The sequence below is a fragment of the Quercus robur genome, chromosome 3, assembly GCF_932294415.1.
Source record: "Quercus robur chromosome 3, dhQueRobu3.1, whole genome shotgun sequence".
Taxonomy (NCBI): Eukaryota; Viridiplantae; Streptophyta; class Magnoliopsida; order Fagales; family Fagaceae; genus Quercus; species Quercus robur.
Window position 1 is genome coordinate 16,193,786 of NC_065536.1, and position 18,332 is coordinate 16,212,117.

Genomic DNA, 18,332 nt, shown 5'->3' on the forward strand with positions numbered 1-18,332 from the left:
ACTCTCTCAACTCCATTTCGTCCTCGTCGTCGCCGATCTCGCACTGTCACAGACAGCACAGTCCTCTGCCCCTCTCATCTTCCTCGCCCATGGCCATAAGCGTGACATGGCCTCACTCCACCTCATTCTCCATTTTTTTTTTCCTAGGTTCAGTTCGCCTCAATCATGTGAGTTTGTGTTTGTGTTTATGATTTTTGAAAGGGAAAAATGAAAATCATAGACTTGAAATTTGTGTTTGGTTTGTGATTTTGAAAGGGAAAATCGTAGATCTGAAATCTGTGTTTGTGATTTCTGTGTTTATGTTTGGATTTGTGTTTGTGTTTGTAATTTTGGGCTGAAAAATCATAAATCAAAATTTTTGTTTCTGATTTTCTCTCTCAAAAAAAATTTTGTTTTTGATTTTGGGTTGGACTGGTCATGAGGGACGAGGCCCGCGGGGCCTATGGGGCCCGTGGGGGCGGGTCCAGGTCCCGGAAAAAAAATCCGTTTAGTAAACGAGCCTGGGCCGGGTCCAGGCCACGGGCCAGGGCCCGCAGGTCAGGTCCAGGTATGAAAAAACCCGGCCCGAACCTGACCCGTTGCCATTCCTACTATAAACGAGGAACACATTGAACCCTTTGAAATCACTCACCGGCCATTCTCTTTTTTCTTATTTTGGGCTGGCTCTGCGGTCATTCAAAATTTTTAAGTGCGTGGATGATTTTAGTAGATGGGTAGTCAGCAATGATAATGCAAGTATAGTGTCATTATCTTGTAGTTTCCGGTTCATATCATACAGACCAAAAAGAAACAAGATCCTGGTAACACCTTTAAATTTGTAATATTAAATTTGAACAACGAAATTGATCAATTACAAATTCCTGAAGTTTGACATTATGCAAGATTTTCATTGTAAAATGGCAGATTTGGGTATGGCATTGTTGGTAGTTATGGTGTTTGTCTTTCTATGTAGCTAGTCAACAATGTCACCATGTTTTCCTACTCAAATTTAGCATAATTTGATTGCCAGATAATAGAAAACAATTGGTAAGTTTCAAATTATAATTAGAAAAATGGCCAAAGGAAACCTGACATTAAGGGGGCATCAAAATGGAACAGTTTGTAACAGCAGAATGTAATTTTACTTTCATTATGACAATGTGCCTTTTGTCTTACAAAAGGTATGAACACATATATTACACAGTTCCAGTTCTTGTTGGAACAAACGATGTACACCAAGCTGTACAAAAAGAGCTGCTGCAGTCTTTTTGGCTGCAGCAGAAATACATACAGAACTTTAACACAAATTACAAACCTACAAGCCTTCTAATCAAATGTTCCTTTTCTTTTCTGTGTTTTTCCTTTTAAATTTTCATATACTACTCTCATGGCAAAGAAGTAAAATGTCTCCTTATTCACATTTGAGAAAATGAAACAATTCAAGGTGTAGAATTTACTGAAATCTCTTGTGGCAGAGGTGAACTTGGCTGGTCCAGATGTGATGGGATGACAAGCCGCTGCAAAGGCTTGAGAGCTACTGTGAGCTGTGCAAATGAGGGTCGCAAGTTTGGATCCCTGGGAATTAACAGGCAAGAAGAGCAATCAATTAATCTGAATTTTAGTAAAGGAATGATAGCTGAATATATGTAACTGTTCAGATTTCTTGAACTTACGTTTGCCAACATTCCCAAATTATCCGAGCAACCATAGGATCCACTTCCTTGGGGATGTCCAGGCGACGATTCTGGAAACCTACTGCACCCACCACTTGCATTGGGTTCATCCCACTCCAAGGTAATCTCAAGGTAGCTAGCTCCCACAGAATGACTCCAAAGCTATAGACATCACACCTGAATATCCCATATGGGATAATATAATTAATGTTAGTGGAGTTCTACAGTTTCAACAAGGCTGTAAACAGAAGCCATATTTCCAATTTCTGGGCTCTGTTTCTTTAATCCAAAGCCCAGCAACACATGGGTTTTCACAAGGGATGTCATGATCACAAGATTTGATGGTAGAGGACCATAGTTATAGGAAGTCATGATATGCTCAGTTTCATGAAGACATGATTAGTAGGGTAAATTAGGCATATTCCAAGACCAGAAAAAACATGTTCCCAATGTTCCTAACAAACACCCTCTGACCTCCCAGCACTTATGTCTTTGATGAGAAAACATAAATGTGATGCACTGGCTTTATATATAAGGAATTTCAACATTGTCTCAAGTATCTTTCTGCCATACTTTTCAGGACTAAGACAAATCCAAGAAGGCATCAAAACCCATATCCAGACCTTTAAAACAGTAAGCCAAAATAGGCACACTTCACTCAAACTTACCTTGAGCACAAACATATGCCAAAGCTAGTAAACCAACCACAAGACAACTGGAGCATTGGTGCTCTCAATAAATCAGACCTATTAATGTTGATTGATTTTGTTGGACTTTATGAACGTGATTGATGCTGATTACCACTGACTGATGCTATTTAGAGTCGTGGATTTTATTTCCAAACATTGTTTAATCTCATTATGATTCTCTTTCTTTCCATAATTTATGTAATCTATCTTACCTCAATCTGAGCAAGGAGACCGCATGGTTTGGAAATTGTCGAAGAAAGGGGTTTTTGACATCCGCTCGTTCTACAATAAGCTCCGAAGCTCCCTGCCTATTACCTTTCCTTGGAAAGGTATTTGGAAGGCTAAGGCTCCTACTCACGTTTCCTTCTTTGTTTGGACTGCGGCTTGGGAGAAGATTCTTACAGGGGATATTTTGCGGTATAGAGGATTTGATTTTGTTGATTGGTGCATTTTGTGCCGTTGTAACGGGAGTCGGTGAATCATTTGCTTCTCCATTGTGACAAAGCTTATATGTTGTGGAGCATGGTTTTTAGATCCTTTGGGATTTCTTGGATTTTGCCAAGATTGGTTGCAGATATGCTTTTCGGTTGGTGGAATTGGTTTGGAAAGCACTCTTCTGGTGTTTGGAATCTAGCTCCGTTGTGCCTAATGTGGTGTATTTGGAGAGAGCGTAATTGGCGTACTTTTGAGGATAGGGACAAGTCTGATGACCAGTTGCTCGCTTACTTTAGTGGCTCTCTTTTTGATTGGTCTAGGGCTTGGGGACTCACCTCTAGTGATTCTATCCCTATGTTCCTTAGTTCTCTTCTCTGTAATTAATTTGCTATTTGTTGTCTCCGTTTGTTTTCTTATTCTTTTCTTTTTCTTCTCTCTTTTTGTTTGTTTCCTTCTCTGTATTCTCTGTTCTGCCTTGTGTTTTCATGAGGTAGCTTTTAATATATATCTTTCTTACTTATCAAAAAAAAAATAATTTATGTAATTTGGAGACTCGATTTAAAGGGCCCAAAGTTCACTATTGTAAGAAGATAATTGAGGCTTAATGAAATTTGGGTTGGAAGTTTTCTACTTTTCTTCCAATACTTGGTCATGGTTCCAAGCAGGCTCAGGTGGTTCTTCATGGGTTCCTATCTTTATCTCATGCTTGGTAGTGATTCCAAGCAAATGGTGGTGATTCCTAGGTTCTATTATTCTATTTTCATCACCTGGCGGTGATTCCTAGGCCATTTCCCTTTCTTTTTTTTTTTTTTGTTTGTTTCCCAAACACAAGTTAGAGTTTGTCATCCAGCATCAAGCATATCCAGTAACTATGATAGATGGATGGAGCATGGACTAGCCAAGTAGTGTAACAATACAGGTGAACATGCACCAAGTAAAGCTGAAAATTAAAAATATACTTATAACAATAGAAACTCACTTCTCATTTGATGGCTCGTTTCGGAGAACTTCAGGTGCCATCCACTCAGGCTAACACATAGAAGAAGATGCAGTCAGATGTAAATGAAGAAAGAGTGTCAAGTAAGCTGATGAAAATTGTGTCATCTACAGAAACAACTGAAAAAAAATATATTGATTATTGATCTCAGATTCTCACCGTTCCTGCAGTTGATTTGGATGACAAGAAAGTGTTGTGCTTTAAGCGTGATAACCCAAAATCACACACCTGTATATAAGCATCATAGTTTGTCAGAAATAGCTCACACACCAGTGGCACCACAAACATTGACATTTGACACTTTTTTATTTTTATAGTTTGACTTTCATGCAATTCAGTGAGGAGGGTATCATATAATTTCCCACAGTGCATCAACCAGCTTGTTAAGCTTCACCAATCTAAACAAGCCATACTACAGCCTGACTTCCAGGCTAAAACAATTTTTAAAATTCAGAACCAAAGGAAATTTTGGCTTGAAAAAACCCCATAGGCAGACCAAATTTACATAGATTCAAGTGCATAATGTGTCAGGTGTGGGTGAGCATTCAAGTACCAGAGGAAAGAAATGAGGAACAAGAGATCTAGCTGCTGTTTTTCTTTTTACATTCTAGTTTTAACAAGTAGAGCTTTTTCATGTGTGGAAACCACCTGCAATGCCTGGCTGAACAAAGATTTTTATGGCTACAAAGTTTACCTTGCAGGGTTCTGAGGCTTCAATAATTTTTGTTTTGAGTCATTGATTTGAGATTTATAGGTATATATGTGCAGGGGAGAACTAGAATTTCACAATAGTCCTAAACTGTTTTTTTAAATAAGTGCTACTATATCCACAATATTTTTACAACATTTTCACAACAAATCATAGGTGGTAAGTGGTTATTGGTTCTAAATTGAATCCACAACTTAAATTACTTTTTTGGCCACCTGTAACAACCAATAGCAATCTACTACTTAAGATTTGTTGTGAAAGTGTTGTGAAAATGTTGTGGACAAAGAATTTTTTTTTTAATATATATTTCCTTAGTTATGTCTGAGTCTAGAATTCTCTAGGAGTTTTAAGAGTCCTTTTTTTACCCCCTAGGCTTTAATTAAATCCCTGATTTAGCATAGTAATCAAATTAGTATTGTCATATAGGAAAAGATAACATCCAAGAGCCCATAAATATTCTTTCACTGTACTGAAAAGAATCTATAGATTCATAATGGAATATTTAGTGCTTGAATGCTGAGGCAACATTGGCTAGTGTGTTTTCTCTCTTCTTATTTTTTCTTCTTTCCTTCTTAATGTTCAGCACACTATGAGAATACTCTGCACTGTATTTCTTCTTAAAAAACTAACTTCTCATCCCCAAATACTTCCCTACCTTAAGCCACCATCCAAGCAGCCCCAAGATAATAAATACAGCCATTGCCCAATTAAGCCCCACAACATATACATCAATGAATATCGAGAAACCTATATTCTTCAAATCTGCCCCCTTTTGCCTTCAAACATTGTAATGACTCAGCCCCTAATCAGTTTAAAAATAATAAGGCCTTATGTATCCACTAAAATTCTTAAAACTAGAATACATCCCTACCTTCAGCCCACCACATAAGCAACCTTAGGAAAAATTTAAGGCCAATCCCATGTCATCAGACTGTCACATTTGGGCACGTCATAGCTCAAAAGTAGCCATCTTGAAAAATGTAGTTGTATACCATTCAAACCTTAATGACAAACAAGAAATTTGTTCCTCTTTATTACCTTTACCTAAATATCAGATACATATCCAACCATGTATTTTGACTGCATATCCTATACACACACACACACACACGCCAATACCAGGTGCAGGACGTGCACTTCACGCACTTTTATGTCTCCAGTAACTAGACGAAAAGGTTCATCTAGGCCAAAAGAATGTCACTCCTGGCCTCTTGAACAAGCTCCCTGATCCAAAATCAACCAGGCTTTAGTGATTAAGGGTCATGCACTAGGTAGGTTTGAACTTTGGGCAAGTTCACCTAAGCCACACAAAACTGGTATAAAATTGATTTACATTCCCACTCATTTCCCTCAAGTACCAGAGACCACCAGTTGGCAACTAGGATTCTAACTTTGATAAGCATTATGCATATCTGCCTGTCCAGATGATAGATCAGACAGTAGAGCAAATTAGGTTGGTATGGCCAAGTTGGCAGTAAGCAACAAATATAAAAAAATAAGATTACAAGGATGCTATTCTTACATTGGCACAAGATTCAATTTAGGAAACAATAAACACCATAAACAACCAGAAACAGTCATAGTTTACTCAAAATTCTGTGACTAATACACAAATGTGACTCCAAACTATCCAGACATTATAACCACGATTATGTAGTTAGGAGCAATAACCAATAAAAGGAAGAATTACTATGCTAACATAATATTGAAACGAAATCATCATATACCTTGACATTCCAGTTCTTATCAACTAAAAGGTTCGGTGACTTCAAATCCCTGTGAACAATTGTGGGTGTGCTTGCATGTAAGCAATTCATGCCCCTAGCCTGAAAGATGACAATAGCTTTAAATATGGGTATGAAAATAAATGATGATTAAAAAGAATGGAGGGTTAATAATGTCATACCACATCAAGAGCCATTTTTATTCTGCGCTTCTCCTCAAGTTGACATTGAGGACGATGAAGAATTCGATATAAGCTTCCCCTGAAAAATCAAAATTTAGTAACATTACTAATGAAATGAAAGTTGCACATATATAATCATGCATGCATATACATATTAATCAATGCAGGTAAAATTGCAAGGATCATTAGAATCTCATTGCAGATGAATTTTGTTTTGCAAAACACTCAAACTCATTAAGATATGACAACAAAAAGAGCACAGAGTTGTACCTTGGAAGAAACTCAGAAATGATAGAGAGGTTTGGAGGACGAGTAACAGCACCCATGAAAAGAACAACATTTGGATGCCGCAGTCTACGCATTATTCGTACCTTATTTTACATATGAAAAAAATGCAGGTTAATGGCTTTGGATTGATTAGAAAGTATAAGCCATGAACCCAAACCATGGATATTATCTTTTCATTTCTATGTGTCAAGTGGGTTATATGATGTCATGTCTTAAATGTCCAATTTTCAGGGAAAAAAAAAAAAGAAGAAGAAGAAGAAGAAGAAGAAGAAGAAGATGAAGAAGATGAACTTGCCCCACAATTCCTGTCATGACATTCCATTCTATCACTAGAGAATCCAATATTTTATGAAAGGGGTTAGGTTGGGTTTTGTAGTTTTGGGAATTGTTTGGGCTGGTGAAGATGTTAACAAATTGAACTTGGGCTGGAAATCTCATCATTAACAAATTCTAAGAAGGAAGCAGAACGTGTATGCAAGACCACCATTGGTAGTGCCATCACATCCTTCTCATCATCCTGCTCCCTCATTGGTAGTGCCATTCTGCTACCACCTTGGTCACTAGCCATCAACAAGACAACACCACCACTGATACCAAGAATGCTTTAGTTTCCAGAATTCTGATTTTTTTTTTTTGGTTTTCTGGGTGATTAGATATTCATATTGCACAACATTATTTAGTGTGTAAGGTTATTTTACTTTTTCCTGAACAAAAAGAGCAATATCACATGCATATATAGAACCTTAATTCATTGCTTACTTCACTTTTGAACTCAGCCAAAGCTGCACCTGAGAAATCCTGGTCTAAAAACTTCTTCACAGCGACCTCCTGTAGTTCAAAATTTACCAGAAGATTATTAGATTATCAGTTTCCCTTCATTGTCTAAAAGCTCCTATTTTATGTCAAAAGTAAAACATTAAATAAAAAATAATACCAAACTCATAGTAATGGCAAAAAAGCATTATAATGAGACAACAACAAAGAAAGAGATTCCACATTATACATTATTCACCAGTGATAGTCAGAATAAAGAGTTCATTCTATGGTTCACCAATGACAACTATACATGACAGCCATCTAAGTTTACCACTAACTAATGGTGCCAACATTCATGACATCCGTAAATTTTCCTGTATCACTATAGCAGACTCTATCACTATGCATACAAACATTCTACAGTGGATGATGAGCATAATGAAGAGAATTTTTTTTAATTTTACTTTTATTTTAAGTAAACTCACTTGTTATTGCAGTTGTTAGAATATTGGGCAAGTAAATGATTAAATTAACCTTTCCTAATAGCTTAAACTTTTGGAACTACCAGAAATTTATCATGGTCTCAAAGCAAAAGGTCTTGAATTCAAACACTATCTCCACTTTACCACCTATTAAAAAATTTCAAAATTCCACATGTTGGGCCCCACCAATTATAAAGTTTAGGCCCACTTGTGAGGAAGTGTTAGAATATAGGTTGAATGATTAATTTCAATATTTCCAAATAGTTTAAACTTCTGGGACCAGTGAAAGTTTATCTATAGTCAAATAGTAAAAGGATCGATCAATCAAGCCATTAATTGAGCATTCAAATTCAAGTTGAGTAAGTTAACACATCAAGGCATTTTAAAGATGGAATTATACAGAGCAAAAGATAATGGACAACAAAATGCAATTCTTTTAATTCAAAGCAAAAGAGCAAAGAGCAAAATGTGACTATACAAAAAGGAATCATAGAACTCACCGTGCCATTCCAATCAGCATGATAAACCTCCCCATATGAACCTAGTAACAGGAAAAATGAATAAAAAATTAAAGAACTTCCAAGGAAACAAGGGTTATTGCTATGCAAGTACTGAAATAAATGAGTCTCTCTTCCTCATACTTAATTTATTAAGCATAACAGTAGTACAAAGCTACCAAAATAACATGAAACTATAACCTCTTAAGAAGGATTTACCATTCTGTTTCTAGCCAGAAGAGAGAGAGAGAGAGATAGAAGCACTAGATCCTTTATAGGAACATAATTTTCCATACATAATTCATTTACTATTGCTATAACTCTTTCCAAATAATTCATGCACTATTACTATAACTCTTCCCTTTGGAAAGCTTAAACACAACTAACACAATCTTATGGTACTAAACCCAAAACTGCAACATTCATCACTTGCTTTGTTGAGGGCGAAGATGCCATTTGGCCCAAAGACCATAGCAATACACTATAATTAGTAAAACATATACATACATTCATACATACATATTTATATAGAACATGGAACGAATTCCAAAATTGCAAAATGTCTACCAAGATTTGCCAAATATGATGTACTTCCAACAAGCCATATGCATTACCTAGTCCAATCCTTTCACCAATAACCAGGTCTTCCCAACGAATTTCATCTCCTACATCGACATCATCAAATATTTGGTCAGCCCTACTTGTGCTGGAGTATATTTGTTCAGCCTTACTTGTGCTGGAGTCAAAAGACGAGCTAGCACTTTCTGGATCTTTCAATTTCAAATTGTTCCCCATAAATCGATCATGCATACTCTTTCTACGATCGTGAAAACCAATTTCATTGTCCTCAAGTTCTTGAACCAAATCCACCGCATTACTTTGTGATTCTTCCCCATTCCTAGGACGTTCTCGCTTTAAATTAGCATTCAAATCCCCCACATGATGAAACCTATCAAACTGACTTGAGCTAGCTTCCAACAATGAACTGGTGCCACTAACAGAATTTGCTGCATTACTGCCCATACTGGGCATATTTGAATTACCAGCTGATTTGAAACCATCACCATAGATCTTTCCAGGTGTATTAGAACTGGTGGAAGCTAACGATGGCAGATTATAGTCATTAGGCTCACGATTGATTCTTGGATATAGACCCTCCATATAATCATACTCCTTTTTCTGAGGGACTTCATTGAGAGCATATCGATTCTTCCACATCAATGATACAGGGGGTCGACCAGGGTTATTTATCGGTCTCTGAAGCTCATCAACTCTATTCTCTGTAGGTTTGTTATGCAAAGAAGTTTTGCCAGTTCCTTTTATCTGGAATGGATTAAGATCTGCAAAAAGATTTTTTGGATCCTCAGGGTTATTTTGGTTATATGGAACTCCATTGAGATTTATCCTCACACCATCACCGACTGCATGGGTACCACGACTGCCTTTATACAGAGAGGTGCCAATGCCTGATGATGAAAGATCCGACTGATTGGGACTCGGCTTATTCGACATACCAGATGAACTAACAGTAGTGTCACTTGTACTGGGGAATAAAGGAATGGATTCTGCCTTTTCAGAACTTGACCTTCTATCCAAGGGTGAGCTACTCTCAATTGCAGAGTTATGACTGCTACCTTCACCAAGTAAAGGCTTTGGTCTTAAGTATGTAACTCCAATGTCATTAGACAAATGGAGAGGTGGGATTTTGTTTATTTTTGGATTGTATGGCTTAAAGGTATTTTCCATTGCACTTAGAATATCAGCTGGTATAAGTGTTCCAGGAGCTGCCATTAGATCAACCAAAAATTCCCTGAAGGCAGAAAAATATAAATTAGATCTATGTAGAAGCAAAAAAAGTTTAAACCAACTTTTATGAGTCAAATTAAATATGCGCACACACTCAACACTCAATTGCATGCATATCACGGAGATATTGCTTTAGCACACATAGGAGAGAATAAACCATGGGACATGCATGAACTTTGGATTAGTTATGTAGGTTTAGGTTCAATCCTATTCTATATATATATACACACACACACTATCTATAAGAGGATTCCCCTCTTTGAACTAGACTTTTATGTGGTTCAAATGTACCCTCATTAATGAAGGGTAACTTCTCTTATAAATAGGATCATAAATGTCAAATAACAAATTTCATTTTGAATTTAAAAAGAGAACTTCTAAAATTTGGGATTTTTTTCCATTCACGTTCATCCAAATAAAAGTAAAACATCCCCAATTTAAAAATAAAATAAAATAACTAAGAGAACTCTTAAAATTTAGCATTCTTTCCCCTCGCGATCACCTTATTTTTCCCACCCAAACTTTTCTCTATATCACTACACCACTTTCAAACACACGTTCAAAAAATAAATACAGTTATTGCTTATCTCAAAGTTTTATCCTTTTTATTTGTTTGAAAAATAAATAAAAAAATATTTCCAATGTATAATAGATACAAATTATTAACTTTCACAAAAAAAGAAAAAAAAAAAAGAAGAGTATATATATAAGAACTTTACTCATAATAAAGGATAAAAGGAAAGACTTAGTACACAGAAGAATACATCTCACAAACAAAATCATAATGAGTACCAAAAATCAAAGACTTAGAACACATAAGTACACACTTATATTCTAGATGGGAAGAGAGCAGAGAAGGTATAAGATCAGGCAAAGTCAGCGAAAAAGGGGACATCTAAAATGCCACTGAGATCTGATTAACAAAGGAACATAAGCCAGTGAAAGAAAATAGTGAGTACCAAAAAGAAGTCAAATTCTGGAAAGTTCTTACTACTCATATCCCTTTTAGGAAATATTTCCCAAAGTCACATAATCTGAACCAAAGTGTCTTTCCTGCTTAAGGTATCAAATTGTTGACATTATTTCCCAAAGTCACATAACCTGAACCTCAGTGGCTTTGCTACTTAAGACATCAAATACTTAACTGGTGGAGGAGAAATATTTGTTGTCATTGTCCCTCACATACACATTTTATATTTCTACAGTTGAGAGAAATCCACAAGAATCTTACTTATCAAAAAAAAAAAAAAAATCCACAAGAATCTTAAGGTAGAGATTAACATAAGATATTAGCCAAAATTAATGAATTGGATCAAAGTTTAGTTTTGCAAAGAATTTGCACTTGCTTCCACTTGATCATTCACCATCGTGAATCCCAAATATCAGCATTTGAAGGATGACTACCAAAGGGGATGACTAGGTAATTGCAATATGAAAAGACCTTCCAATACCAATGCATACTATATAGCTATTGCCTTGATATTATTTTACTTCAAGATAATTTCCTAATAAAAAAATTCAAGGACATTTTTGGTTGGTTAAAAGATTGAGAAAACACTTCAGACTTTAATCAAAAGCAATGAAACATGCTTGAGATAAATACATAGAACAATAAACACTAAAACAACACTCAAATGCAGGTGCAAACTACTGCTGATTGTCACAGTGATAAAAATCCAAACTCCACTGTAGGATATATATATATATGTGTGTGTGTGTGTGTGTGAGAGTGTGTGTGTGTGTGTGTGTGTGTGTGTGTGTGTATTGAACATCATCATACACAAAGGAAAGAAGTTCACAAGAAATCACCTTTCATCTTCCAACTTTATTATGTTGACAGCATCATCCTCAACACCAGTGTAATGACTACCTTTTACTAGTCTACAAGGCATCTTGATATTGTCAGCTAATGCCTACATAAGAGAAACAAAGATAATGAGAATACAGCTACCAAGTAGCCCCCTTAACTCACAATATTAGAGGAACTTCATAAAAATCAATAGTTAAACCTGAGTACTTTTATACTTGGATTAAAGAATTTTACAAAGATGAAAGAAAAAAATTAGAGAAAATGTTTCTTCAATCATAATTACAAAAAAGTGTTTTTATTATCTTAATTGCTAAAATTAACTTCTTTTAATAGGTAGAAGTATACCATGAAATACACAGGTTTTTTTTTTTGATAAGTAAATACACAGGTTAATTAAAAATCATAAATTTTGCAAAACTGAACAAAATAAAAAATTAAAGAAAAAGTAATTAAATTAAGTTGTATGACAAGAACATATTGTATAAGGCCATGTTTTTATCAAAACTAAAAACTTTGGTGGGCGATTAAATAATTTAAATAAATTATGAAAGTTCTTTAAATTTCTTGAAGATTTTGGTAATGTCAAATTGAAATAGTAGTTTGAACGTTTTAGAACTTTGGTAATAAATTTTTAACTTAAAAAAAGGAAAAAAAAATCTTCCTAGTGCCACATAGAGAATGCACATCATAATATGACGTGTAACACTTACATTTAGCCACTGCAATGCTTAACTTGAGCCACCACACAGTGAGTACAACATATATGGCCCAACTTTTATTATTTTATATATAAGTTCATACATAGCACACATAAAAAACTATTCTCACAAAATTAGAAGTGAGTAAAATTTGATCACAACATCCTGTAACAGAATGAAAAACCCAATTGACCTCTCTAAAATTTTTGCAAATAAAAAACTACGTAGCATATGTGGACAAACACAAGAGTCATGTTTGACATATAAATAGGGTGTTGACCACAGAGTCTTGCTAAACCAAGACATGGGGGCATGTTTACTTATTTATGTTTAAAAATGTGTGCCTACATGTACAATAACTTTACAAAGTAAAACATTAGAAATAATTACTCTCTTCCCCAAAATTTTATTCCACTTTGAAAAGGCACAATGTTTTAGGAAAGTATATTGAATGCCGCCACACTAATTGATTAAATTTTTGTATTCCATTTCTGTCCTCAACTGTAATTTTTATTTGAAAATTCATAATTGTTTCCACATTTATTACTCGATAATAAATGACATAGTGTGGAAAGTTAGAAAAAATTTACTTTTTTTACTTCTTATGGTAATAGTTTTGGGGACAACAAAAAAAGGAAAGACAATAATATGGGGATATATTGAGTGATTCTCAATAGGTCAAGTAAGAGAAGTATCTATCCATTTTTATGAGGTGAGTTCAACTTCACTTGTGGTTAAAATGAAGTACTTTACTTAGCTGAGCTTTGTCTTCTCAACGTCCATTAAACTCTTCTGCCATAACATGCATGTGCAAAAATATATTATACTTCAGTCAATTGCAGTTTAGAAAATTAGCACTTTATGCACGATGGTGATTACTCTTGTAGACTGCATAATAATATTTAAAGACTAAGTATAACTAACACAAATGGCTTGAACATCAGGTGGATAAGCTGTCCCATTTAAAAGCACACGTTGTCAGACAAAATTCACTCTATACCACAAATGGCTTAACTGTAATTTGCCCTGATTAACAGTAGTCACTTAATCATTGTAATTTTTAAGATTAAATAAAGTTGGCACCTATGTAAGTGTTCAGACAGGTGTAGAAGTTCAGTGCACAAAGATGTTACATCATCTAGAACTTGGCATACCTATTGTCTCCAAGCAGAATAATTATCATAGATAAAGAAATCAAAAGTTTTTCTTTTTGATAAATAAAAATAATGTTAGTATTGGACGGACTGGCCTAGTCCACACACACTTAGGTGGTGCTCATCTGTGGTAGAAGGCCCACTTGGATAAGACCTCACCCTTCCACTAAAAGTGGGGTGCCCCTTGGGCCCCGTAAAGACGACAAAAATTCTCAAGGGCATGTTGACGTAGGACAATTTGGGGAATTCGCCTATATGTGGTTGTGGTGGATTTAGGTTTAAGAAGATTTGTAGATTTTGGATTTAAGAGTTGCTGAAAAAAGAGTTAAGGGTTGTGTTAGGAATTAAAAGGTGGTTTGATGAGTTATTTGATAGAAGAAAATATGTGGGGATTTAGGGTTTTGATAGATAAAAGAAACAGCTTGATTTGGGGTTTTAAGGAAGAAGAAAAAAGAGAGAGATTTTATGGTGTTTTAGGGGCTGTTTGAACAATTTCCGTGAACGCTACCATTAGAAAGAGATGAAGAAGAAAAAAAGAGAGAGTTAGAGAGAGAGAGAAGTCACATAAAGGTCAACATGCCTCAATGCTCAAACACTCTATAATTTTATTAATCAACTCCTCCCTTTGAAGGCATTCAGCACAAATATATAAAGACTCTTTCATGTACTAGAAGTATTAGGGCTCCTACTAGTATTAGGACTTCTAGTACTAAAAACCTAATAAAAGACTATGTTGGACCCAAAGAAAATAAAACCCAAGATACTTAGGATCTCCTAAGTGACTCTAGACTCCACTAAATTACCAAAATACGCTTAATTTGCCGTAATTGCATAAATTACAGATTTACCTGTGACTACAAAACTAACCATAACTAATAAAATAAAAACCCAAATAAAATAAAATAAAATAAAATAACTGTTTTAACCCTAAGACTCATACCTAGACCATTAAAACCACACGACTTTCACTTCAATTGGACTTCATGCATGAACCCCATAAAATAATTCTTTTTGATAATTCAATAAATGGGGAAGGGGAGATTTGAACCCTAATGTCTCCATTGGAAATGCCAAGAGGTGCCAACTAGTTGAGTTACAAGGCTCTTGGCACTCCATAATATAATTCTTCAATAGGAAAATTTGCAAAGTAATAGCAAATTAATCTACCATAATTGCATCACATTCCCTTCTTTGTAAGTTCATAATCAATAAAACTTTATAATAGAAACATGGGAAACAATTTATAAAATCTCCCAATAAAGGAGGTATTTCTCCTTAAGTTTAGTCAATTCCATGAAAAAGGGGTATTTCTTTTAAAATTTTAATGAAAAGAAACATATCAACATGTTCTCTACATCAATGTTGCATTTATTTCCCAAAATCAATCTCTTTTTTTCTTTTCATCTCTTTTTGTGCAATTGCACTTAAAAAGTTATAACACTATGATGTACCCCTATTCCACCCCCTCATCCAAAAAATACAGATTCTTTTATCAAAGAAAACTAATGACACATACTCCACATGGGTTTTATTTTGTTCTCGATAAGTTTTGATCCTATAACCTATTCCATCCCCACCCCACCTTCAAAAGCAATGTGTAGGTACAGTAAATGCAATTGAAAACAAAATTAAAATTCCATCTTAGAAAATCGCACCCTATAACATTAACACCATGGAAGCACACAAAGTAAATAAGCCACCCTGCTACAAACAACTAAGATGGTAATGCTCAATTTGGTGTGGTTCATCAACACCATGGATTGGAAGTTCTAGGGGGAGAAAGTATCCTTAAAATATTGTAGCAGGGCCTATACCAAATTTGGCCTGAGTTTTTCAATAACCAGGATATAGCCACAAGAAATCAGGTCAAATAAGATACAGCCTAAAAACACTAAAATCAATAATGTAAGTCTGATAGCTGACCTTGAAAAGCAAAGCACGATGTCGAGAAAGGCCAACATTGATGGATCCAATAGGCAACACACTTGTTTGAAGAGACATCCTCAACTCTGTCCTCCTTTCCATCCACCGTGCCAGCATAATATTAGCATCCTTCACAGGCCCACCCATATGTCCAGTAACTAGTTCAGCAAGCCTCTGTGCCAACACACTAACCTCAGTGACTGGACAGTCTAAAGCAATACAGTGTGCAATTTGCAGTAACTCTTCCAGGGAAGGATCAACTCTTTGATTAACCATTACAACTTCAAAGCCAGAACTACCAAGGTTTGTTTCAATATCAGTGATAGATGGCATCTTTCCTTGGTTTGCTGATTCTGTGGAGAGCCCATATATATCGTAAAAACCATCCACCACTTTATCTTCATAGTCAAGAACATTGTATTCCTGGTGAACCAAAGAACCCAACAGAAATCAAACCAAAATAGAAGAAGCACGAAAACTTTTTTTTTTTTTTTTTTTAAATCAGTTGATATGTGAGCAAAACATAATCAAGCAGTAACATAAATGCTAACATCTAAGAACATCATGATAAATATGGGGTAATCTCCAGTTGCAATATAGATTTTACAAATCTAAAATGCCTTTTGCCTCCTAAATTACAATATGAATAAGGAAAGAAAATCTAAAGAGTGGGATGTTTTGAAACCATTTCCTCTCCTTTCCTCTATGTGTGTTTCGGTCAAAACCACATTATCTCTTGTTATGATGTAACATCACCCAAAATAAAAATATATATAAAATAAAAGTCGACTACATAGTAAGTCAGTTACAATAATCAAGCTAAGCTCAAATTCAAACTGACTAAACTGTGAGACGCAGATGCATAACAAAGCTTTAAGGAAAACACCTCCTGATTTACCAAAATCACCACTTCAAGTGCACAATTCAGTCAGAGAAGAGCTTCAGTAGCTTTCTGCTTGAATACAGAATACTTTGCCTAAAGTAATGGTGCGTAGTGCAAAGCTAGTACATTTTCCCCCTAAACTCAAGTAAATATTGGTAAGCTAAACGCACAAGGTAATATCCAGAAACCCACAAAATTCAGAAAAGGTTCAAGAAAATCAAACTCAACCACTTATAATGTTCTTACTGCATGAACCAGATTCTACCCAGTTTAGCTTTAGATTAGGCAGAATTTTGACAATCTGGACTTATCAATACCAAGTGAACCACCATAAAATAAGCTCATACAACACAACTCACTATATCCAACACTCAGCAACATCTCAATGAACCAAACTACCCTTTATTTAAAGTTAAATTAAACAATTTAGACACTTGGCATACTTGAACGGTTATTGCCTAATCTACAACAATCCCCAACTCAGTACAAATTGTCAACTACCAAAAGCTCCTAATTCAAGCTCGTATTGTACATTTCACTACATGAAATTCTCAATCACAACTCATCAAACTAAGCTCCCTCTAATTCAATAGCAATTTAATTAAATTTCAAACTGTTGACTGAATAGAACAGGAAAAAAAAAGCCCTAATTTATACCAATTCGATACTCAATACAACAAACACCAAGTAGAAACACCTAATTCAAGATCATTTACTAGAAATTCACTTCGATTAAGACCAAAACTTCACTGAATTTCAACTCACCCAATACTGCCTCGACAAAGTCTCCGCCGAAACTTCATCCTTGTCCCTCACCAAATCGATCCGATGACCTCCCAAGCTCAGCAGCGTCGCGGCTCTGATCTGATCCTTCTCCGGATCGTCTCGGAACTCCGAATTCGACGCGCTGATCGCTAGGGCCAGCTGAACCTGGAACTCCTCCTCCGACGAGATATAGTCAGCTCTATTAGCCGCCGCAGCCGCGGCCGCAGACGCAGCAGCGACAGCAGAAGACGGCGTAGTACCAGCAGCGTTGCTCGCCGGAGAAGTAGTCGCCGACGACGAAGCCGAAGGACTCGCCGGAGGCCCGGCGCCGGAAGTCTGCACAGAAACCGGCCGTTGATCGGGGGCACAAGACGGCGGCGTCGATGCCGTCGCGGACGTCACGTTAGGGTTTTCGTTTGATCGGTTCGGGTCGTGGTTGCTTCCTATGTGAAGCTTCTTGAAAATGTGCTTCATCTCTCTCTCACACACAGTAAAATTTTCCCACGCTTTCCCTCGCTTTCTCGTTCTTTCTCTCTCACTCTCTCTCTGTATTTACTTTCTCACTGTTTCAATGTTTTTTACTTCTCTCTCTCTCTCTCTAATTTTTCCCTCACTTTTCTTTGGTTTTTTTGGGAGTCAAGGCCCTCGAGAGAGAGGAAAGTGTTATAGGAGGGAAAACTTAGCGCAGTGGTATTATATATCGGGCGGTAACTAAAGGGTCACGTTCTTTCTCTAATTTACGAAAATGCCATTCTCGCTTTCACTATTCACATACGCGTGGGGTCGACAGAGAATAAAAAGTTAAATGCGCCAATCAGAATGCCACAGCTTCGTGTACGGGAAAGAACCGGATTGGATGACGTGGAGGTGTTTGTCCACGTC

At 36.1% G+C, this 18,332-nt stretch overlaps 1 protein-coding gene across 1 annotated transcript; it reads right to left on the bottom strand.

Moving 5' to 3' along the window:
• Nucleotides 1-1,098: 1,098 nt before the first annotated feature.
• On the bottom strand, nt 1,099-18,117 carry LOC126717286 (serine/threonine-protein kinase EDR1). Its single transcript, XM_050418806.1, has 13 exons — nt 17,451-18,117; nt 15,803-16,225; nt 12,027-12,130; nt 9,026-10,221; nt 8,415-8,455; nt 7,436-7,504; nt 6,659-6,759; nt 6,389-6,467; nt 6,210-6,308; nt 3,933-4,001; nt 3,756-3,805; nt 1,653-1,829; nt 1,099-1,554 (listed from the first exon to the last, which is right to left on the bottom strand). The coding sequence occupies exons 1-13, from the start codon at nt 17,922-17,924 to the stop codon at nt 1,419-1,421; spliced, it is 3,018 nt and encodes a 1,005-aa protein (XP_050274763.1). The 5' UTR covers nt 17,925-18,117; the 3' UTR covers nt 1,099-1,418.
• Between the last annotated feature and the right edge of the window lie 215 nt (nt 18,118-18,332).